Consider the following 23,450-nt stretch of genomic DNA (forward strand, 5'->3'; position numbering starts at 1 on the left):
CCATCCCCCGCTCGACCATTTTCTCATCCAGAATCTTGCCTGAGAACTAGAAGCTCCTCCCTAACTCTACACCACCCATCCCAAATAAACTCCATTTCCCAGAAGCCATCTGGTTGTGTGTCGACTCAGGGAACTACACTCCATTTCCCAGAGTCCCTCGGGGCGCAGCCCGATAAGGACCTGCCCCTTCCCGGGTCGGGGAAGAGTCGGGGCCAAGATGGCGACAGGGACTGGGAGTGAGTGTCTACGCTGCCTGGGGATGGGCCGCTGCGGCGGTTAAGGCAGAACCCTCCAGACCACCCCCACTTCCCGTTTCTAGCTCGAGGGTTGGAGTTCGCGGAGCCCTCGGCCTTGGTGCCCTGTGAGATCCGCGCTAGGCTAGACTCGAGCTTTCCGAGGAGGCCGCGGAGGAGGGGTTGTGATGGAGGGGCCCGGGCCCAGGGCCGAGACCTGGGGGGGGGCGGGGGGGGAAGGGCGGGACTGGGCGGGGCGGGGAGGCCTCGAGACTACGGAGAGAACCGAGGATGGAGGCCCCGACCCGCCCGCGCCCCTCCCTCCTTTACTCCCTCCTTCCTAGGGCCGCGTTCCCAAGCGGCTGAGGAGTGAGGAATCCTTCGACCTGGCCTGTGGGGTGCGGCTCAGATTTCCTTGCAAAACGTATAGATCGTGAACTAGGGCTGCAGTCTACGTGTCTGCAGGGGGCCAGGCATAGCTTTCGACTGGCAGAGGTGTTTTAGATTTGGGAAGGACCTTCGATTTTATGCAGGTCTCCTTCCTCCTCCTCTCCTTTTTTTTTTTCTTAAAAATAACCAAACCAAAACCCAACAACAAACCGTGTTCACTGTAGTGGAAAGAGTATGGGACTAGGAGTCAGGATACCTACGTTCTATCCTGAACTTCATTTCTCAGTCATTTTTTTAGACCTACAGCGGATCAATTGGCATCTCTAGGTCTCAGTTACCCAATCTATAAACTGATAGGGTAAAGAGGTGTTGGACTAGATGCATTGTGGTACCCCTGAAAGAGCAGTGGCTATGAGGTTAAAAGGACTGGGTTCAAACTCTGCCACTTAGATCAGGGGCAAGTAATTGAGTCTCTTTTCTTCATCTGTAAAATAAGGGAATTGGGTCAAGGTGCTCTTAACTTGGGGTTCATAGGTCCTTATAGATTTCAGGAAGTCTTTGAATTTGGATGGGAAAACAATTAGGTCTTTTTCAATATAATTGTTTTCTTTTGTGTTTTATGCATTTAAAAACATTCTGAGAAGGGGTGCCAAAGGAGTCTGACACCAAAAAAGTTAGATGATTCTAAAGTCTTTTCTGACTTCTTTGATCTTACTCAGCTGCCTACTCTTTTATCTTGTTCTCAAGGTAGGTTGAGATTTGAAGGCATAATAAAGTAGGCACTGGTTCAAAGTGAGTTGAGGTCTAAAATGGAAAGAGTTGTAGGGAAACCAATGTGATTTATTTCAGTTGGTTGGTACACTATTAGACCTTTGCTTGAGAGTGATGTCTTCTTATTGGACTCTCACTGAGTTTCCTTATTTTGCAGAACACAAGCTACTGAGTACTGGCCCCACAGAGCCTTGGTCTATTCGAGAGAAGTTGTGTCTGGCATCCTCCGTCATGAGAAGTGGAGATCAAAACTGGTAAGATACTTAGTTTATGTAATGTAGACTATCAGTATCTTGAGGAGTTGAAATTGCTGAGTAACATCCTACACTTAAGGGTTTGTTGGCCCTTAACCATTATCTCAAATTATTGTGAGGTTTCATGGTATGGAAGAGAAGAGTCTTGAATCTTAAATTTAGGATGAGCCCTTTCTTGACTACTTATCTTTTGCTCTTTCTATTAACTATAACTCGCATTTTAGTACCTTTTTTTCCCCTTAATCTAACCTGGAGGGAGTTAACACTGTTAGCTTAAATGAGAACCTAATATAATTAAATAGAAGATATTCTCTATAGAAAACTGTACACTTGCTTTCTTGTGTTTACCTGTACTCTTAGATGGAATCTTATAATAAAAAAGTTTGAGAACTGTCTTTTAACAGTTACTAAATGGTTGCCAAAATTTATAGTTTAGTAGCGCCAATTCCCATGCATTGGCAGTAGTATGTCCAGTGGTAGGAGAGAATAATATCAGTTACTCTCTACCTTATTACTAACAGCAATTCAGGAACCATCCCTTATCTTTTATAACAATGGAAAAACTGTTGACCTTGAAGACAGAATACTTCGTTGGGCCTGATTCTATGCCTGAATGAATATTGATTAACTTTCTAACCATTGGCTAAATGCTGCTGTGGTCTGTTTCCTAATCCAGTGGTGCCTAAATAGCGTGAAGTTATTACAAGGTGTCTTTAAATCTGTACATATAAAAAGCATTGTCATTTTAACCTTTAGTTCCAACAGCTCCTATGTAATAGTTGTAAATAAGGGGTGTTTCAAATATATACAAATGCTTTGGAGATTAAGAAAGCACACATTTTTAAAAATATTACTGAATTCTTAATATCTTTTTAGTCATTAGGTAAATTTCTCAATCACTGGATACTAATGTTAAGGTTAGTGTCACAAGAGGTGGATTTACTTTACAATATAAAGGAGCCTGCATGCCCAAAGTTTAGTAAAGACTGGCTTAAATGGGATAAAAGCACTTTTAACTCCCTGTGTTACAAGAATATTATAAAGCAATTGCTTTGTAAACCTAAAAGCACTATGTAAATGTAAGTTATTACATGTAAGAAAAGTAATAATGATATTGTCAGTCTGCATCATTTTGAGAGTACGATGTGATGGAAAGAATATTTTTTTTGTCAGATCAGAAGCTGAATCCTAGTTCTGAGACTGTTTTATAATGCTGGGCAAATTACTCACTTTCTGAGCTTTATTTTTTTCACCTTTAAAATTAGCATGATATACTTGTATTATTTGCCTCACAGGGTTATCATAGGAAATAAATTTCTTTGTAAACCCCTATATAACCAAAGACCAGAATAAACAACAAATTATCCCAATTTGTTAAACTTAACAAACTCCGATATTATTTTACTTAGTCTAATAATCACAAAACATCTAATGAATTCGTTAAGCTGGCAATATACTTATTTATTTTCAAAGAATTCAAACCATAACAAAATTAAAATATAGTATCAAACTGATACTGATTTAGATTCTTATTCTTGCTCTTTCTGACCTAGAAGTTCTTCCTTACAGATATTCTTTTCATTCTAAATGACTTTTATGTTGTTTAATCACTTCCATATTCAAAGTATGTTCCTTCATTGTTACTAACAATAATCCTTTTGATTTTAAAAGTGTGGCTCCTAACCTGTGAAATTCCCAACCTAACATTTTTCCTCTCATTGATGGAGCTTTATAGTATGTTGTGGTCTGAGACTGATACTTAAAGATCTTTTTTTTTTTTTTTTTTTTTTCCTGTAGGGTGTCAGTTAGCAGAGCAATCAAGCCCTTTGCTGAACCTGGCCGACCTCCTGACTGGTTCTCTCAGAAAGTAAGCTCTAGGGAGAGTGTCCTTTCCCATTTAACGCTATTGATTTAATCAGAAGAATTTTGCCATGTTGAGAAAAGATGAAGATAAAGCACTTTCACTATGGGAAGTCATTGAAAATTGCCTTTTATTTTCTTGTTACCTCCTTCAGATTTACCTAGTTGTATTGAGAGCACCACTGTTCTTCTAGTTATCCAGGTTTACAATCTTGGGATCATACTCTTTTTTTTTAATTTTTTTTATTTTTTATTTTAAACCCTTAACTTCTGTGTATTGACTTATAGGTGGAAGAGTGGTAAGGGTAGGCAATGGGGGTCAAGTGACTTGCCCAGGGTCACACAGCTGGGAAGTGTCTGAGGCCGGATTTGAACCTAGGACCTCCCGTCTCTAGGCTTGGCTCTCAATCTACTGAGCTACCCAGCTGCCCCCCTATACTCTTTTTTTTTAAAGCTTAAATTAATTTTTTTTCAATTGACCAAAATCTAGCATCTCTTCCTTCCTACCAGCACCCATTCCCCATTGAAAGAGAAAGAAAAACAAAGTCTTTTTGACAATTACATTAGAGCATAACAAATTCCTACATTGTCCATCTCAAAAAAATAGGATTCATTTTGCATTCTTGCGTCCATTATTTCTGTCAGAAGACAGATAGCATATTCAGTCATGAACATTCTAATTGTCATTTTGAAGTTGTCTGTCTTTACAATGCTATTTATTGTATTAATTGTTCTTGAATGGCTTTTAAAAAATTCATACCTTCTGTCTTACTGTCAGTTCTAAGACAGAAGAGCTGCAAAGGGCTAGGCAATTAGGGCTAAGTGATTTACCCAAGGTCATACATCTGGAGATCAGATTTGAACCCAGACCTCCTCTCTCTAGGGATGGTACTCTATCCACCATGTTACCTAGCTGCCCTTTGAATCATTCTTGACTATTCCTTTCTGTCACCCAGGTCTTGTTGATTCTGCCTGTACAATATCTCTCAGATCCATTCTCTTCTCTCACATCATAGCTCTCCTAGGTCAGGCCTTTATCACCTTTTATTTGAACCAGAACAGTAACTAGTTAGCATGACTTTCAGTCTCTTTCTTGAAAATCCATTCTGCCCACAGTTGCCAATAATTTATGTTATTTGCCTTCTTAAGAACCTTCAGTGTCCCTCTTTTGACTAGAGAAATTACTGTAGTAGTAATAATAATTTTAGCTAACGTGTATATAGCACTTATATGCTAGACATTGTGCTAAAGTGCCTTAAGCTTATCTCATTTGTTCCTCACAACAACCCTGGGAGGTAGATACTATAATTATCCTTATTTTACAGTGAGGAAACAGGCAACAAAGATTAAGTGACTTACCCAGGGTCACAGAACTAGTGTTTGAGGCCAGACTTGAACTTGAGGTTATCTGATCCTAGGCCCAATACTCTATCCACTTTTATGTCTAGCTGCCTTACAGACTTAACTTGGTAATTTAAAGGAATTTACAAATTGGATCCCACTTCCTTTTTCCACATTTACTGTATATCACTACCATTAGGCATTCTACATTCAAGCCATTCTCTTTTCTGACAGATATGTCTTTTAGAATCCCTAACTTCCTTCAAACCTCAGTTCATGATCTTTGGCTTTGGTCTTCAAACTTTTGACATTTCTGTCAGTAAAACTTTTTGCCCTCTATATGTATGTTATATATGTGCAGTATTGTATTAGTGACCTTAAAACTTACATAAAAAATAGATATTAAAAAAGGATGCGATAAAAGTTAAATAATATTTGATCCTAGTATTCATAGGGAGCTACTGAAGTTTGAGTATAAGAGTGCTATGGTTAAACTCATACTCAGGAAAATAATTTTTGCAGCTATATGGAAAGTCAGGCTTGAGCCAGGCAGATACATTAGAAGGCGATTATAGTAGTTGATGAGGCCTGAACTGCAGTGGTAGCTGTAGGTGTAGAGAAAGGGGTACAGCTTTGAGAGTTATTGTGAAGGTAGAAAGAACCTTATGAGGGAGAGTGAGGAGTAGATGGTTTTGAACATGGTTTACTAGAAGGGTGATGGTTCCCTTTATAAGAAATAGTGACTTTCAGAAGAGAAGTGGTTTTGGCACAGTAATTTGCTGGTAGGTATTTAACAACTGGCGCTCTTTGGGAGGCGAAGGGGAGTGGAGGATGTACATTTGATACATTTTAAAGTTTTAATCTGCATTATTAACATTTCTCCACCCAAGTCTAGATAACCAAACAATAAATCAAGCCCTGATTTGTAGAGTTTGATTTCATATGTGTTAATGCTCATGCTCAAAAGTTTTAACAATTTTCTTTAGAGAGCCAGTTTGAGCTGATAGCAGCCCATCCTTGGTTTTGTGGAAAAGATTATGTTATTAAATCTGTCAGGCAGATTATAACCCATCCCTCCTTGCTCATTCTGTACTGCTGGCACTGTCCTACAGAAAACAAAAAAAGGGAAAGACACAGGGAACTTTTGAGGGGAGGGGTTTTCTAAGTATGTGGAATACTGGGGGAAAATTAAGCAAGAAATCATGTCTATGCATTTGCTGCAGATTCTTTGGATCAGGTTTATGATTTTAACTCTTCCTCTCTCCCTCTTCCCCCAGGAGGTGACAGAGGAGCAGGAGCACTGATCAGTAGTCAATAGGGGGTTATAGTTGTATTGGAACAAGCCATGCTTGGCTCCTGTGAGGATCTTGGGATGCAACCCATCTTCCTATCCTCCGGATGTTGATGATATGCCCTTGGTATCATGCCATAACCCTTGTGGGGATGGATAGGTTCCATTTGGGAGACCAGTTTAATAGTCATGAGAATGCTCTTTGAAACCTTTCCTGACTCATTCAATAGTACCCTCTACCACCTAGAGTTATTGTGTATATACTTATCCATCTGTAAGTTTCTCTCCCTAGTAAAGTGTAAGCTCCTTGAAGGTACTTTGCTGTAGTCTCAACTTAGTACTCAATGTGGGTGTTTAATTGGTTTGAATTCTTCATTTGATTTCTATTCTACCTCCTTTCCCCCATCCTTTCATCCTTTATTTTAAACTCTTTTCTTCATTTATCTTTCCAAAGACACACATGCTTAGCTCAGGAGAGGCTTTTCAAAGTCTCTTAGAATTGGTAGTAAAGGACTGACTTAGTTACAAAGAAGTTTGCCTTTTAGAGGCTACTTCCTCCCCCGCAACCCCCCCCCCCCCCCAGTTGATGCCAATTCATTGGGTCACTGAAAATCTGATATTTTCCTTGAGCTGTTCAAATTTTGCTAGTAATAATAGCTGACATTTACATAGTACTTACTGTGGTCAGACATTATGCTAAAACTTTATAATTATTATCTCATTTGATTTCATTAGATTCTTGATTCTTTGTTTCCATAGCATTGTGCTTCCCAGTACTCGGAACTTCTAGAGACCACTGAGACCCCAAAGTGAGTGACAAGCCAAGAGATTTGCCAAATGTTTTTAGGCATCTTTATGAGGTAGTGGGAAGTTATTAGGAGAGTTTGATTTTATATCGATGGGAGGTGTTACTAAATCAGAAAGTACTTATGATTAAGAGGTGGGGAAACTAAGGGGTATTCATTGAGTATGGGAGGGATATTCTTTTGCTATTATGTGGATTGCCCTTCCACAGGCGGAAACGTGGTGAAAAGGGGGAAGTGGTAGAGACAGTAGAAGATGTTATTGTTCGGAAACTGACTGCTGAAAGAGTTGAGGAGCTGAAAAAAGTAATTAAGGAGACACAGGAAAAATACAGGTATTTATCATAAGGGATGCTGAGAGTCAAGGAATAGTGACTTTTAGTACTGGGCCAGAGTAGAAGGTAGGTGTTGAAAAGTGAATAAAAGACAAAAGATCTTTTCTCTCCCTGAAGACAACTGAAGAAAGATGCAGAACTTATCCAAGCTGGACACATGGACAACCGACTTGATGAACTGTTCAATGACATTGCAATGTGGGTAATATTGGTCTCATCTCTGTGCATCTTTTCTCCCTTTCCCCTTAAGAAACTCTGGCATATTCTACTCGCTATTGCTTTAGACTTTAGAGACAATCTTAAAGGGGAAAGCTGCCAGATAGTTCATATAACCATGATGGCCTTTGTGGAGCTGGGCCTAGAAGGTAATTTTCAAAAACACTGCCTCATCATCACAGTAACCTGGCTTTTAGCCTTAGTGCCTAGTTTTAATATTAAGAAAGTACTTAACAGGGGACAGTGAGGTGGCTCAGTGGATTCAGAGCCAGAGACAGGAGGTCTTGGGTTCAAATATGACCTCAGCCACTTCCAAACTGTGTGACCCCGGCAAGCCACCCATTGCCTCCCTAGCCCTTGGCATTCTTCTGCCTTGGAATTGACACTTAATATCAGTTCTAAGATGGAAGGGTAAGGGTTTTAAGAGAAAAAAAAAAAGAAGGTGGCACTTAATAAATATTGTTACAATTAAGTTGGTTCTCTTTGGAAAACGATAGTGTCTGCTCTGACTTGAGTCTAAAACTGGGAAATGAACTTGATCTGATTCCTTTCTGGCTTCATTGATGAGAGTTTATCTTAAAGAGAGCCAGCTCATTCTAATAAAGTATTCCTGGGATACTTTATTTATTTTTTAAAACCCTTACCTTCCGTCTTAGAATCAATTTTGGGTATTGGTTCTAAGGCAGAAAAGCGGTAAGGGCTAGACAATGGGGGTTAAGTGACTTGCCCAGGGTCACAGAGCTAGGAAGTGTCTGAGGTCAGATATGAACCCAGGACCTCCCATCTCTGGGTCTGGCTCTCAATCCACTGAGCCACCCAGCTGCCCCTGCCGAGATACATTAGAATTGGAGGAGTAGAGCCAAGTGGCAGCTAACACTTAATATCCTTTGTCCAGGAAAAAGAAATTGGAGGAAGAAGAGGCTGAAGTGAAGAGGAAAGCTACAGATGCTGCATATCAGGGTGAGTTAAGACACAAGGTATTCTTTTTAGTTAGAAAATATGGTGCTTAAATTATATTACAGAAGGATAAATGGCTTTTTGTCGATTTACTTGACAATTTTTCTTCTTTCTCTTTTCATGTTTATTGATCTAAGTCCACAAATACATCTAGAAGACCAAATAATCTTTTAGAAGAGAAAGTCAGGATGTTTGAGCTCTATTGCATCCTCATTTGACTAGATAGGCATAATTGGAAGACTAACAGGATTGTCAGGACATCAAGCTTTAGAAATTAACTACTTAGCCAGTTAAGACTCATTCAGAGTGAATTTGAACAATTTGAAAGAGGAAAAGGATTGTGAATAATTACTTGGAAAAATGTTAAGTTCATTAATCAAAAATATAGAAATTAAAACAACTTTTCAATACTACTCTTATACATCAACTTGGCAAAAATAATCATAAGCAATAGAACTCAAGGTGCTGATATGTTGTGGATAAACAGATATATACTTGATCATTGCTAATGGAATTGTAGCTTTGAATCTTTTTTGGACCATAATATGATAGTATGCATAAAAAATGATTTTTAAGGGGGAAGCTAGATGGCTTAATGGATTGAAAGCCAGGCCTGGAGAAGAGAGGTCCTGGGTTTAAATTTGACCCCAGACGTGCCTAGCTGTGTGACTTTGGGCAAGTCACTTGCCTAACCTTTACTGTTTTTCTACCTTGGAATTTACACAATATTTACTCTGACAGAAAGTAAGGTTTAAGAGGGCAGCTGGGTATTGACTCCAAGATGGAAGGTAAGGATTTTAAAAAAAGAAAGTAAGGTTTAAAAAAATTTTTATGGGGCAGCTAGGTAGCTCAGTGGATTGAGAGCTAGACCTAGAGACGGGAGGTCCTAGGTTCAAATCTGGCCTCAAACACTTCTCAGCTGTGTGACCCGGGGCAAGTCACTTAACCCCCATTGCTTAGCCCTTACCACTCTTCTGCCTTGGAGCCAATACATAGTATTGGCTCCTCCAAGACAGAAGGTCAGGGTTTTAAAAAAAAATTTTTTTTATTTAAAAAGATATAACTCTTTACCCAAATAATTCTGTTGTTGGAACTATACCTTAAAAAAGTTAATAAAAAACATCCCAAGAATTGTTCAACGATTTTCATAATAGTACTATTGATAATTGCAAATAAAGAAAAAAGACTGGCAGCCATGGAAATGTCCCAACAAAAGGGAAATGGTAAATGAATGATTAAATAAATTTAGATATGTTAATGGAATGGAATGCTATGATATAAATAAGATCAAACATGAATAATATAAAGATATCTGGATAACCTTTTTTCTGAAATTATATAGGAATAGGAACTGGGCCTTTGATTTCATCATTATAGCAAATACCTTTTACTAATGTAAGTTGGTACTTTCTTGGCAATTAATAATCTTATAGAGTTGCCTAGAATGATTTGTCCAGGGTCACACAGCCAGTACGGTATAGAGACTGGGCTTCAACTCCAGTCTTCTGATTTCTAGACTTCGCAGTTTACTTTATCATTTATAGCCTTTATATATAAAGTGAATAATGCCAAGCAAAAAAAAACTAAGCAGAAAAAGAGAATACCTTATGACCAAATAAGAGTCAATATGAGAGTGGACAAATGGAGACTTATTTAGGACTAATGAAAATATTTTTTATGCTTTGAAGCTAACTTAGATATGTGACTACTAAGCAGTTGTATTAATGTTGTTCATTGTTAAGTTTGCAGTAAATCTTTTTTAAAAATAACTTTATTCAGGAGCAGCTAAGTGGCTCAGTCGATAGAGAGCCAGACCTAGAAATGGAAGGTTCTGGGTTCAGAATTGGCCTCAGACACTTCCTAGCCGTGTAACTCTGGGCAAGTTACTTAATCCCAGTTGCCTAGCCCTTACTGCTCTTCTGCCTTGGAACTGATACTTGGTATTGATTCAAAGACAGAAGGTAAGTGTTTTAAAAGAAAAAAGAACTTCACGTGGCTGCTAGGGAGATTAGTCAGTAACTCTGTGTGACCATTAAACCATAGAGCTCTTTTCTTCTCAGAAACAGTAAGTAATAGCTGCATGTGAAGAAAGGTGATGTGATATTGACCCCCGTCTGCCTCTATGGACCATGAAATGAGTTTGCTAGGTAGGTGATAAGGAAATGAACTTAAGGAAGAAATTAGACTGAAAGAAGATGCTTTTCCAGAATTGGTAAAAGAAAGCAAAGGACACTGGTTCTCTTGCTTTAAGTTTTTGTTATTGCTACATTATGACTTTTTAGAATATGCAGACTAGTGTCTTTATTCTATTGTGAGGCTTTGGTTGGTGGTCTTCTGTTTGTTCTAGCCCGACAGGCAGTGAAAACGCCTCCTCGGAGGTTACCAAGTGTGATGGTCCGATCCCCTGCTGGCTCTACTTCTCCAGGAGGTGACTATCCACTGAGCGACTTGGTTCCATCAGCTATAGAAGAGGCCAGTCCTGGAGTGAGTATGTTCTTATCTTTGGTGAAATCACTGCTGCTAGGAGAATAAGCCAGCAGAGGGCTGAGAGATAAGGAAATCATTTTAAAGCCTAGAAGTAGTACCCAAGTTCTTCCAAATTTCTCTCCTGGTATGAAAATTGTAGTCCTAATTTTCTGTCCCATGCACTGAGATGAAAGAGGGCCTAATAACTGAGACTTGTGTGATGTAGAAAAACATTGCATAAGGAAATGCTAATTGTTGGGGATTTGCTAAGGTTTCTAGGTTTATGAGGGTTGAAGCTAGAGATTTTGTTCTCTAGATTGAGAAATGAAATTGGCAAGAAATTGAAACCTCTCATCTAAATTAACAAATTGGGAGTGAGGAGTTTTATATTGAGGGAATTGGAGGGAAAGTGTATTTAGTTCAGGTGCATAACAGTTTTGAGATGGTATGGGGTTTGTCTTGTGGGAGGTATTTAGGAGATGTATTCTACTTGGGACTTAGATTGGAACTCTATGTGGGGAGGTTGCAGACTACCATATAGATAAAAGAAACTAACTTCTAGATTAATAGAGATCTTCTTGAGTTTGAGAAGTCAGATGCAGGTTCTCTGTTGTCTCTTAGGTAACCCCTGGGACACTGCCGAGTACCCCAGTTACTTCATTTCCTGGAATTCCTGATACCCCTCCTCCAGGCTCTGCACCTTTAGAAGCCCCCATGACCCCAGTCACAGATGATTCACCCCAGAAAAAGATGCTTGGACAGAAAGCAACTCCACCCCCTTCCCCTCTGCTGTCAGAACTCTTGAAGAAGGGCAGCCTTCTGCCCACCAGCCCCAGACTGGTATGGAGACTTCTGCGTGTTTGAGAGCTATGATGATTCAATACTTAGAAAGGTTATCTGGGACTTAAAATGTTTTGTTTCTTTGGAAAGATCCAAAAGTAGGAGTGGTCTTCCAGTTCTCTTATAGGGTGCTTTGAGTCCTGAGGCAACTAAATCCACCACTAGCTGAGGTCTCTTCCCTAGAGAACCTATCTCTAATAGATGGGAACCTGTGTGTCCAATGTGTCTGGGACTTTTTTTCTTGTCAGAGTATAGATTTATTTTTCTAAAGTTTGGTCCATTGCAGGAGTTTTCTTGGGTAGATTGGGGGAATCTTGAATGTAGCCTTCACCTCTCTTCTTTACTGATAGGTCAGTGAGAATGAGATGACTGTGGCTTCTAGCCACTTGAACAGTGCTGGTGTTCTCCTAGAGGTAGGCGGGGTCCTTCCTATGCTGCATGGAGGGGAAATGCAGCCAACACCCAGCACTGTTGCAGCTTCTCCTGCTGCCTCAGGTAAGTCTATGCTGCTCTTTCCTTCTTTTTTTCCTTTCAGGGCTCTTAAGCTTAGTACTGTCATTGATGTCCTTTTAGTTATTGTTGAAACATATCTAATATCATTCAAAGATGAGTTTTTGTTTGTTTTTTACACTTAAGCCTTACCACAAGCTATTTTATTCATAGATCCCTGGAAAGTTTCAGAATTTGACTCTCACCAGCAAGAAATGAATAGTATAGATTAGATCAGTAATTCCCAAATTGGGCACTACCGCCCCCTGGTGGGTGCTGCAGCGATCCAGGGAGGTGGTGATGGCCACAGGTGCATTTATCTTTCCTATTAATTGCTATTAAAATTAAAAGAAAATTAATTTCCAGGGGGCTAAGAAATATTTTTTCTGGAAAGGGGGTGGTAGGCCAAAAAAGTTTGGGAACCACTGGATTAGATGATCAGTGTAAAGAGACAAAAGGGGAAGAAGTAGGGTGACCTAGTCACTGAAGGATTTGTCATGTCAGTAGAGCTGATAGTAAATAAGTTGTGGTTGGGCTGTTATGACCTATCACTAAAGCTGGAAAAGAGGAAGCAATTTAGGTGACTTTACCAGAATTGGTGGCTTTAATTGTGTAAACTTTCTTAGTTCATTTTCTTACCAGACACATGTGATGAGCCTCATGGGGGCTCATTTCTAGCATAGGTAATGACTAAAGGTTTCTGAGTGATGTATGTATAGGGCTTATTCAACACAGAAGTTGCTTTCATCCTCAGATTTCTAGAGCATGGTTGTTGATTACATCTTAGAGAAAGTATCTATTGCTTTCTTTTCATGTGCTTTTCTGCCAATTCCGTTTTGTGTACTTCTTTGTCTGGTAGGTGCTCCTACTCTTTCCCGGCTTCTAGAAGCTGGGCCTACACAGTTCACCACAACTCTCACTTCCTTCTCTGCTGTTGCCAGTGAGTCTCCAGCTAAACTTCTACCACCCCCTGTAGAGTCTGTACCCCAGGCTACCATTGTCATGATGCCTGCCCTGCCAGCACCATCTTCTGCTACACCTGCCGCCACATCAGAAAGTGTAGCTCCAGGTGCGTCCCTGACCCAGGCAATTGAGAAGCCACTTGTTCCAAGATTGCATAGTTCCCATATGGGCTTCAGGGTAGAAAAGTATGACTGAGAATATCAGCCCCAGTTCAGACCTTTATCTTGTTTACCCACAGACTGATGGTTTTAGAAAAACTGGTGTGAGAGGGAGGGTGGATGGAATTTGTGTTGTAGAAAAGCAGGAGGGTGGATATTAAGGGACAGGTTCTTGCTTTGCCTCCTAGATGAAACTGGGGAAAGAAAAACAGTCGTGAAGGTTCTTAACCTTGGTCAAAATGGATAAGTACTTAACATTTGTCTCTCCCAGGTATGGTATTTTTGGTGTTTGGTTTCTAATAAGCTCCTGAGGTGTTTTATTCTTCTCATTCAGTAAGTCAGCCTGATACTCGTGTACCTATGGAGACTGTGGGTGATCAGCACACTGTGACTGTTTCCATGGACAGCAGTGAAATTTCCATGATCATCAATTCTATCAAAGAAGAATGTTTTCGATCTGGGGCAGCTGAGGCCTCTGGAGGATCAAAAGCCCCTAGCATTGATGGGAAAGAAGATTTGGACCTGGCAGAGAAGATGGACATTGCTGTATCTTACACAGGTGAAGAGCTGGACTTTGAGACTGTGGGAGATATCATCGCCATCATCGAGGATAAGGTAAGTGCCTAGCTAAGGCTGAGAGAGTTTCCCTTAAACCTTGTCCAAGATTCTTCTCCTCAGCCTTTCCTCACTCCAAGAGGGAGAATTGCTAGACATTTCTCCTGCTTCTGCCCTTATCTTCCTTTTGTGGCCCAAAGGAAAGGTGCTGACCCCATTATTTGCTACTTCAGATAGAGGAAGTAGAGAGAAACTCCATATTCAGGGCTTTCTCTTTGGTGCTAATGAAATTGAGGGGCTGAGTCTTCCCTTGGTGGCCTCATCAGTCTGTGTGTTGTGGGACAGGTGGATGACCATCCAGAAGTCCTGGATGTGGCAGCTGTGGAAGCCGCCCTGTCTTTCTGTGAAGAAAATGATGATCCCCAGTCACTGCCTGGCCCTTGGGAACATCCTCTCCAGCCGGAGCAGGAGAAGCCAATTCCTCCTCCCCCAGCAGACATGACAGTCAAGCAAGAGAGGCTTGACTTTGAGGAATCAGAGACCAAGGGAATCCGTGATCTGGTGGACATTGTGGAACCAAGTGCTGAGATCAAGGTTGAACCAGCAGAACCAGAGCCCAATCATCCAGGCCCCGAGGCACCTCCTGGAGTTGTTGTAACAGCAAATGCAGAGCCACCTGAGCTTAGAAGTCAAGATATAGAAGAGGAACCCAGAGGGGCTGCTGCTGCTATAGCAGCAGCAGCAGCAGCTGCCACTGCTGCAGCCGTTGCTGCAGCCGCCGCTGCTGCCGCCGCCGCCGCCGAGATTCCTGAAGTGGAGACCTTGATTGGGAAAGTTGATGAGACAGCACATCCCATAGTAAAGAGAGAGGTATTTTGGGGATGGAGGGTGGGATGTCAGCCTGCTTTCTCTTTTCTCCATGGTTTGATGCCCTAACACTGATTTGAGCTTTTCTTAGTAGTGCTATGTTGAGTACTATCTGAACCCCCTAAATAAACCATGATAAAGGAGACTTCTGTCCCATCCCCAGATAAGATACACACTAGATCTGTGGCTGAGTATGTAAAATAAGACTTGGGATTTCTCTCTTTTTTTTAGTCTCATTGCCAATCAGATTTTCAGATACTGAGTGTTATATGTTCTTTTCTTTAGGCTTCTCCTGAAAGCGTGATATCTCTTCCACATGGTCAAAATCCCAGTGAAGATCCTTCAGAGACAGATAACCAGCACAAGTTTGAGATGTCAGGTAAACTAAACTAAGAAAGTTATGTCCTCCAGCCAGTCAACTCAGGGGAATCAATTTTTATTCTTAATATATTTTGAGGTACGGGTAGGCAGTAGGGGAGCGCAGATCAGCATGAAAAGGGAAGAGCAGAAAAGGAAGAAATTTGTAAGAAACACTTGAATATTTCTCTTTTCTCTGCAGATTCTATGAAAGAAGAATCAGGACCTATTTTTGGAAGCCAGATGAAGGTAATTTAGTTTCTTTCTAGGTGACTGGATTTTGCATAGCAGTGCCTATAAATGCCAGTATTTTCCCCCAAAACTTTTTTGAGACTAGAATGTCTGGGAGATAATGGAACGATTGATTCTAGGAAGATTGATAATCTCCAGTATTACCATGTTTATTTCTTATCTCAGGGAAAGCAACACAAAGTTTTTTTTTTTGCAGTTGGCACTGCATTTGATAAGCCATGGAATGATCAACAATGAGTGGTGCCAGTAAAGATCAGTGTAGGCCCCCCCAAAAAAGAGAGAGAGAGATTTCATTTCAAAAAAGGAAAATTGTCTATCCAGAGAGAAAATCTTTAAATTTTTCCCTGTCTTTCACTGCAGCTTTCCAGATTTCAGAACATAAAGGTGAATTTGTAAAATGACACCACATTAAATCCATTTCAGTTTTGTGCTTGAGAAAGCCATGGATAAAGTGGGAGCTTCATAATTTAGACTTCATTAGAAGCTCATGTTTTAAGTTCCCAGGTTTGTTAGACTTTTCTAAAGCCAGAATTCCTTGACATCAGTACAAATGAGGTATAAACATACATATAATCCTGGTGGATGAGGGACAGTCAGTGGGTATAAATATTAGACTGTTTTTATAGCTAATCTAATTTGATTTCTCAGACTAGAAGTTTGCTGATTGTAACTCATTTATGTCATAGGATACACCTGGTGAGGATGAAGATGAAGATGGGGCCAGTGAAGCAGCCAGCCTAGAGGAACCCAAGGAGGAAGACCAGGGAGAGGGTTATCTGTCCGAAATGGATAATGAACCTCCAGTGAGCGAGAGTGATGATGGCTTTAGTATTCACAATGCTACTCTCCAGTCCCACACTTTAGCAGACTCCATTCCCAGTAGTCCTGCATCTTCACAATTGTGAGTATCTCCAGTACTCCTAGAGTTCCCAGGGTAGGGAGGAGGAAACAGGAAATAGGAGTTCAGTTTTTTTTCCTCTTTTTCCCAGATTGAAGGGAAAGCTCAGAGCTGACTGAGAGTCCTGGAAGTTCATTCTTTTGGATCTGTGCCCAGTGTGGGGCTTCTTAATCTTACACATCCTTTTTATTTCAGTTCTGTTTGCAGTGAAGATCAGGAAGCAATTCAGGCTCAGAAGATATGGAAGAAAGCCATCATGTTGGTATGGAGAGCTGCAGCCAATCACAGGCAAGTAAAATTTTTTTTTCAAATCAGAGGCAGAGTTCCTTCCTACTCATTCAAGAATATTCAGATAATATTAGTCTGTGTGACAGCAAATGTCAGTAATGTCTGTACCAGAAAGGTGAATTTATAATGACTTCTATTTTGGACAGATATGCCAATGTCTTCTTGCAACCTGTCACAGATGACATAGCACCTGGCTACCATAGCATTGTACAGAGGTAAGCAATGGTCTTGGCACTTGAACAGACTTGACTTGGAGAAAATCTAGCAAATTTTACGTTCACTTCAACTAACAATTATTAAATCCCCCTTATGAAACACATTAAAGAATATGTTCCCTGCTTTTGTATATTTTATAAATAATTATAAATTAATTTATGATGAATGCATTAAAAAGGTGGAAACCAAAATGAGCCCCAAGGGGCAAGAGTCGGAAATCATCTGGGATGGGGGAAGAGATAGGGAATAGTTACAAGCATTTAAGTGCCTACATTGTGTCAGGCACTGGTATTATAAAAATATTCTATAGAAATGTTACATGTGGTGCTTTAAATAATAGGAATTTTTTTTAAACTCATATCTTCCATCTTAGAATCAGCACTGTGTATTGGCTCCAAGGCAGAAGAGTGGTAGGCAATGGGGGTCAAGTGACTTGCCCAGCGTCACACAGCTGGGAAGTGTCTGAGGCCAGATTTGAGCCTAGGACTTCCCATATGTAGGCTTGGCCCTCAATTCACTGAGCCACCCAGCTGCCCCCTAAATAATAGGAATTCTTTTTTGAATATAATTTAAAATTTTATTTTTTTAGAAAAATGTTTTCCATGGTTACATGACTCATGTTCTTACTCTTCCTTCTCCATTCCCCCAGCCTCCCCTCCACCCCTTGTAGCCAATGCACATTTCTACTGGTTTCTTCTTGTGTCATCAATCAAGACCTATTTCCATATTATTGATAATTGCAGTAGGGTGCTCGTTTAGAGTCTACATCCCTAATCTCATCCCCATAAACCCATGTGATCAAGCAGTTGTTTTTCTTCTGTGTTTCTACTCCCACAGTTCTTTATCTGGATGTGGATAGTGTTCTTTCTCATAAGTCCCTCAGAATTGTCCTGGATCATTGCATTGCTGCTAGTAGAGAAGTCCATTATGTTTGATTGTACCACAGTGTATCTGTCTCTGTGTATGATGTTCTCCTGGTTCTGCTCCTCTCATTCTGCATCAATTCTTGGAGGTCATTCCAGGTCACGTGAAGTTCCTCCAGTTCATTATTCCTTTGAGCACAATAGTATTCCATCACAAGCATATACCACAATTTGTTCAGCCATTCCCCAATTGAAGGACATCCCCTCATTTTCTAATTTTTTTCCACCACAAAGAGTGTAGCTATAAATATTTTTGTACAAGTCTTTTTCCCTATGATCTCTTTGGGGTATAAACCCAGCATTGGTATGGTTGGGTCAAAGGGCAGGCAGTCTTTAAAAACCCTTTGGGCATTGTAATAGGTATAGGCTTTAAAAGTAGGAAAGCAGACATTAGACAGACTAGAAGGGAAAATGGGTCTTTCACCCCAGTTTTTTCCCCATAAGAGCATAGTCCACTGAAGATATTTAAACATGATTGAAACTTGAGAAAAATTATTCTAGCTGTGATGAGAAGTGGAGAGATGATTTATTAGGAGGCTATTTCAGTAATTTGGGCAAGGGGCAATGAGGGTTTCTAGAGTTATGATTGAGAATGTGACTAAAACTAAATAGAATGGATAGTTCAGCAGTAGCAGCAGCAAGAGTAACCACTGGTATGCAGAATGTATGAATGACAGTTGTTGGTTTTTCAGAGTCTAGCATAATATCTCAGCTTTTCCAGAGCTCTTTGTCTAATACTTATTAGCTTCTTGGTGATAGTTAATATGATTGTTTTGGAATTGGGGTCTGGAGTCATGACAGCTGTAGTCTCCTGAGTCTAGCCTAGAAACTGGAGTTGTCTTCAGAAGAGAAAGCACATCACTTTCTTCATTGTTATCCTTTCTAGGCCTATGGATTTGTCAACCATTAAGAAGAACATCGAGAATGGACTAATAAGGACAACAGCTGAATTCCAGAGAGACATCATGCTGATGTTTCAGAATGCTGTAATGTACAATAGCTCTGACCATGATGTCTACCATATGGCTGTGGAGATGCAGAGGGATGTTTTGGAACAAATCCAGGTAATGCCAGCATCCTTTTTGCTTGAGTTCTGAGTGAAAGAGACCATGTTACTAATGAGGCATAGCTATGGTATATGGCAGAGGTGTCAAACTCAAAGCAGGAAGGGATCCTTGCTGCATATTGACTTAAAAACCCCCCTAAATGAACATTATCTGTGTTGTATTTTTATTTATCGTTAGGTGTTTTCTCAGTTACATTTTAATCTAGCTCTGTATTTGACAAGTCTAGTCTAGTGACTAGTTTTGGAGTCAGCGTAACTTGGTTTCCTGTCACAGCTCTGTCAACTCAGTTTGGTGATACTAAACAAGTCAGTCCACCTCTTGACACCCCAAACAACTCTATGACTGTAAGATATAGAGCAGTTGTCAGTCTGTATTGGTAGAGGGAGTTTTTACCAGGAAGCTTCCTATCCCAATGAAGTCACAAGAAAATAAAATAAAATGAGTAATAGCAGGGGGTAATGTGATTTCATAACCCTTTGGATCCCATTTAAAAACACAAAGTTGTTCTGGCTACTTTTAAATATTTGTTCCATCTATTGTTTTGAGAGCAGAAAAGTTGTACTTTACATCTTGTTTCATTTTCAGGAACCCATGTACTTGTAAAAGTATAATTCTAGTCATACAAATTTTCAACTATTGTCTCTATCCTAGAGCCCATATTGTTACCTTTAACTCTGCCAGTTTACCAACTGTACTAAATGATATAGGATATGAAATCATTCATACTTAACAATCCCTTGCTTTGCCCACTGAAATTCTTGTCCCTGCTGCCCTGCCAGTCTTTTAGTGGCTTTTACTAACCCTCTGTCTTGTCCCTACAGCAATTCCTGGCCACACAGCTGATCATGCAGACATCTGAGTCTGGAATCAGTGCCAAAAGCCTTCGAGGGAGGGATTCTACTCGCAAACAGGATGCTTCAGAGAAGGTGAGGGAATCAGGCTATATCCATGTCTAGAGTAAATTTGTATTAAAGGATCTGGTGGTAGAAACCCCAAACATCTAAGAAAGCTGCTGTCCCCAAGAGGTTTTCCAACCCCTAAGTACACAGACCTTTAGGACTTTAGCAACATTAATAGATGCCTGATAATATGGAAGCTTCATCTTTTTATCAGTAGTCAGACCTTTGGGTGTTGCTTTAGCTGCTTCCAGAAGCCCTGACATTCTCCCTCATAGCACAGTGGACATTTTCTCCCAAACCAAACATTGGAAGAGGCCAGAAGTGACTGAGAGAGACAGACCCAGTCACTTGGGAGAAATCGTAAGTTTGGAGTGAGTGATCTTGCTGGGGACAGCATTTTTAAAGTGAGGGAAGCTACTCAGTATACAAGGGTTTGGGTGCCATTGAATCCCCCTGCTAGAAGCTTAATGGCCAGATTGCTTTTAGATGTTTCACAATGTCTTTTTCTCTTGTTCTTGAATTTTAAAAATTTGTGTCCATGTCTGTATCTGTGTTTGTGTGCATGTGTGTATGTGTACGTATATGTATGCATGTAGTGCTTGAGTCCCTGTCCTAAAGTTTGGTTTGCTTGTGGCTGAGAGTTTCTGTGGAACCTGATCAGTGTTTGTTTGTCCTCTAACAGGACAGTGTCCCCATGGGCTCTCCTGCCTTCCTTCTCTCTCTCTTTGTAAGTATTGAATGGCTGCAAGGGGTGTTGATGCCACAAAATGTTTTCAGCTCCTGGTAGGGGAGGGTGGAGGGAAAACTCACATGCAGACTCTAGTGTTGTCTTGAACTTATATTTATCAGATCATTGAGTAAGAAGTATTTTTCTTTACTATATTCCTGTCTTCTATTCATGCATATGTGTGTGTGCACGTGCGTGCGTGTGTGTGTGTGTGAGTGTGTGTGTGTATGCTGGGTGCGTACTGCTTGTATTGATAAGGAGTCACTGGACTAGGGTTATGTGTCCTTTGGGTGGTGTTATGAAGGATCTAGAATGCACATTCCCTTCTTTCCTTCTCTCCATCTTTTTATAGGGTCAAACTATGTAAGTTATTCCCTTGCAAATGAAAGATTATCAAAACAGTTGTTGGCTGGCTTTCTAATAGCTTCTTATCCTTGCAGATATTCAGAGTCTGTCCTCATTTCCTCCTCTAAAATAAGTTAAAATAAGACCAAGCATACCAGTGGGTCTTGCACAGTGATAATACAAGGAGGTGGAGCAGGGATAAGGGATCTGCTGGAATGGCCAGCCCAAGTTTGCTAATGTTTTTACTTTATAGAATCAAGAAGTCATTTTGACTTTTCTTTCTCCACTTTGTTCATTGTGGGTCAGAGAAGTAGCATGGTGTGATAGAAAAGAACACCAGACTAAGAAATAGGAAAACTGATCTCTAATCTTAGCTCTGTCCACTAATTTTCTTTGTGACCTTGGGCAAGTCAGTTTATCTGTGCCTCATTTATACATTTCTTCTGCATAATAGAGCTATAATAATACCTGTGTTACCTACCTCACAGGGATGTTGTGAGGACAGAATTAAATTGTAGTTGTGAAAATGGTTTGAAAAGAGTTAAGTGCTATACGAATGCAAGGTGGTGGTATTTTTATTATTCTTCCTGTTGCTTCACAGGCAACCTGTGTCCTTGAGTTGGGAACAGAAAAGTTTTTAAAGACTTGGCAAATTAGTAACAAAAATTTACTGGCCCACCAAAGATGTTTACTAGCTCATCTTCTCCCACAGGCTTCCCAGCCTGTACTACAGAAAGAACAAATTAAATACAATCACCATTCTTTCCTACTGGCCTGCTGCCCATCATCAGTGACTCTGGATCACCCAGACAGGTGTCTGGCTGCTGCAAGGCTGGTTTATAGGATTGGTCTTCTAACCTTTATCTATTGAAGACAGCAAAATATTGCACAAGAGGAAGGAGCTGGGCTGCAGGGAGAGAGCAGCAGATGGAAAGAAGCCTTCTGATTGTCCTGCCCTCATGGAAAGCAGCTGTCAGGAGGTGCTAGGGAGCTAGTGCCAGGGTCAGTCGGCAGGAAAGGCCTTTCTTGTAGGGACCCCAACAGCTGGACAGGTACGTTAGCCAAGAATCTCACTGTTCACTGCCCTTTCTGACTTTCTATCTTTGTTTTGACTCTTCCTGTCCCTTTGCACAGGGATCTGGGAACTGTGGGTGGGGTTACTAATATTCATTCTCTGGGGACCCCAAGGTGAATGCTAAAGGCCTCTCTCTTTTGGGTTTGAGCAGGATTCCCTATCCTGTATCTCCCCCTGCATCTCCTCTCACATACTACCAGGTGCTCTTCAGCCACTTTGTGGGAAGACAGAAATGCACCACATTTCCTTGGATTCCTCTGCTGATTTGTCTCCTGAGAAACTTGACTCCCAAGCGTTCCGGGTCCCACCTTCTCCTAACCTTTGATCCTTCTCTGACGCTCCCTTTCTTTGTTTGCCTGTCATTTAGGATGGGGGCACGAGGGGGCGCCGCTGCGCCATTGAAGCCGACTTGAAGATGAAGAAGTGAGGCTTCAGACCACCTTCTGTGTGGAAGCTAAGAGAAGAGAGAAGACGACTGAGCTTGGGCTTGTTGGCCTTGTTCCCAGGATGGAACAAGAGGCATCTGGGTGACCTCACACAGGCCAAGGAAACCTCTCTCAGAGGCAGAGCCGCCGCCACCAGTCTGCCCGTTTTAGGGCAGAAGTGATGGCCTATGTTCGTGTCTCCGTGTGTAGCTAGCGATTGTGGCTAGTTTGTACTGTCATGTGAAGTGTACAGACTTTTTTAACCTTGTGAAGTGTCTATGTATACAATAAACTCTAGAAGAAAAGAAAACCCTAGCCATGTTTGTGTGCTCATTTTCAGTCTCGATGATATTCTTTACATGAGATCAGCCAGCCTGTATGTATTTAGTTGTCTCACCATTTGTTGGTTTTTGAGACTATGAGTGGGCAAAATTGACCCTGTAACATCAAGTATGTTCCCATAGTGAGTGATTAGAGAAGGTAAGTAACTACCCACAATTTAAATCCATATGTTTAGATAGCCTTATTGTGGGACAGAGGCCAACTTCTCAGAGCAGAGTTTAGTCAATGCATAGACATATAGGCAGGATTGTCCTTCATTTCATTGATGCCAGCCACCTTGGCAGATGGCATTTCTAGAAGAAAAGACTTCCTGCCATTCCTTTCCCTGTTGTGCATTGTAACCTCAAATTACACTGTTTTTTGGGGTTTATTTTGGAAATGAATTTCCAAAATTTTTATACAATGGATGAATAATGCCTTTTAAAATTATTCCTTTGATTTAGCCAACTTTACTCTGATACTGTCATTGGTTCCTAGTTTACAGATGGAAAAAGGGTCATTTTAGTGATAATCTTGTACTCATCACAGAGAAATGATGGGAAATTAAAGGAATGCTCTTTATAAAGTACTTTGAGCTCTTTGGAGACAATGTGTTAAAGTATAAGTGGATGTTACTATGATTAAAAACCATAAAGGCTGTAACTTTAAATAGGAGCACTTAATAACTTTGCGCCATTATTGGGTATTGTTGAAGATATTAAAGTCCTTGTGGGAAGAAAGTTTTTTCTAGTCGAATTGGAGATGGAAGAAATGGAGGTCATTTTAAAATTGTTTGCAAACATAAAATGCTGTGGTAAGAGTGCCAAAGGTTTTCAGAAGTAAAAAGAATTTTGTGGAGGAAGTGGGC

At 40.6% G+C, this 23,450-nt stretch overlaps 1 protein-coding gene across 1 annotated transcript; it reads left to right on the forward strand.

The window, feature by feature from the left end:
* Positions 1 to 217: 217 nt before the first annotated feature.
* BRD8 (bromodomain containing 8) lies at positions 218 to 22,571 on the forward strand. The gene is made up of 22 exons (XM_044664568.1): positions 218 to 236; positions 1,552 to 1,648; positions 3,446 to 3,515; positions 6,900 to 6,949; positions 7,156 to 7,278; positions 7,396 to 7,476; positions 8,390 to 8,454; positions 10,799 to 10,935; positions 11,539 to 11,757; positions 12,108 to 12,252; positions 13,106 to 13,315; positions 13,702 to 13,982; positions 14,268 to 14,792; positions 15,075 to 15,168; positions 15,349 to 15,395; positions 16,085 to 16,299; positions 16,492 to 16,584; positions 16,731 to 16,799; positions 18,610 to 18,787; positions 19,612 to 19,716; positions 20,372 to 20,416; positions 22,204 to 22,571. The coding sequence occupies exons 1-22, from the start codon at positions 218 to 220 to the stop codon at positions 22,261 to 22,263; spliced, it is 2,928 nt and encodes a 975-aa protein (XP_044520503.1). The 3' UTR covers positions 22,264 to 22,571.
* Positions 22,572 to 23,450: the final 879 nt, after the last annotated feature.

The sequence above is a fragment of the Gracilinanus agilis genome, chromosome 2, assembly GCF_016433145.1.
Source record: "Gracilinanus agilis isolate LMUSP501 chromosome 2, AgileGrace, whole genome shotgun sequence".
NCBI lineage: Eukaryota > Metazoa > Chordata > Mammalia > Didelphimorphia > Didelphidae > Gracilinanus > Gracilinanus agilis.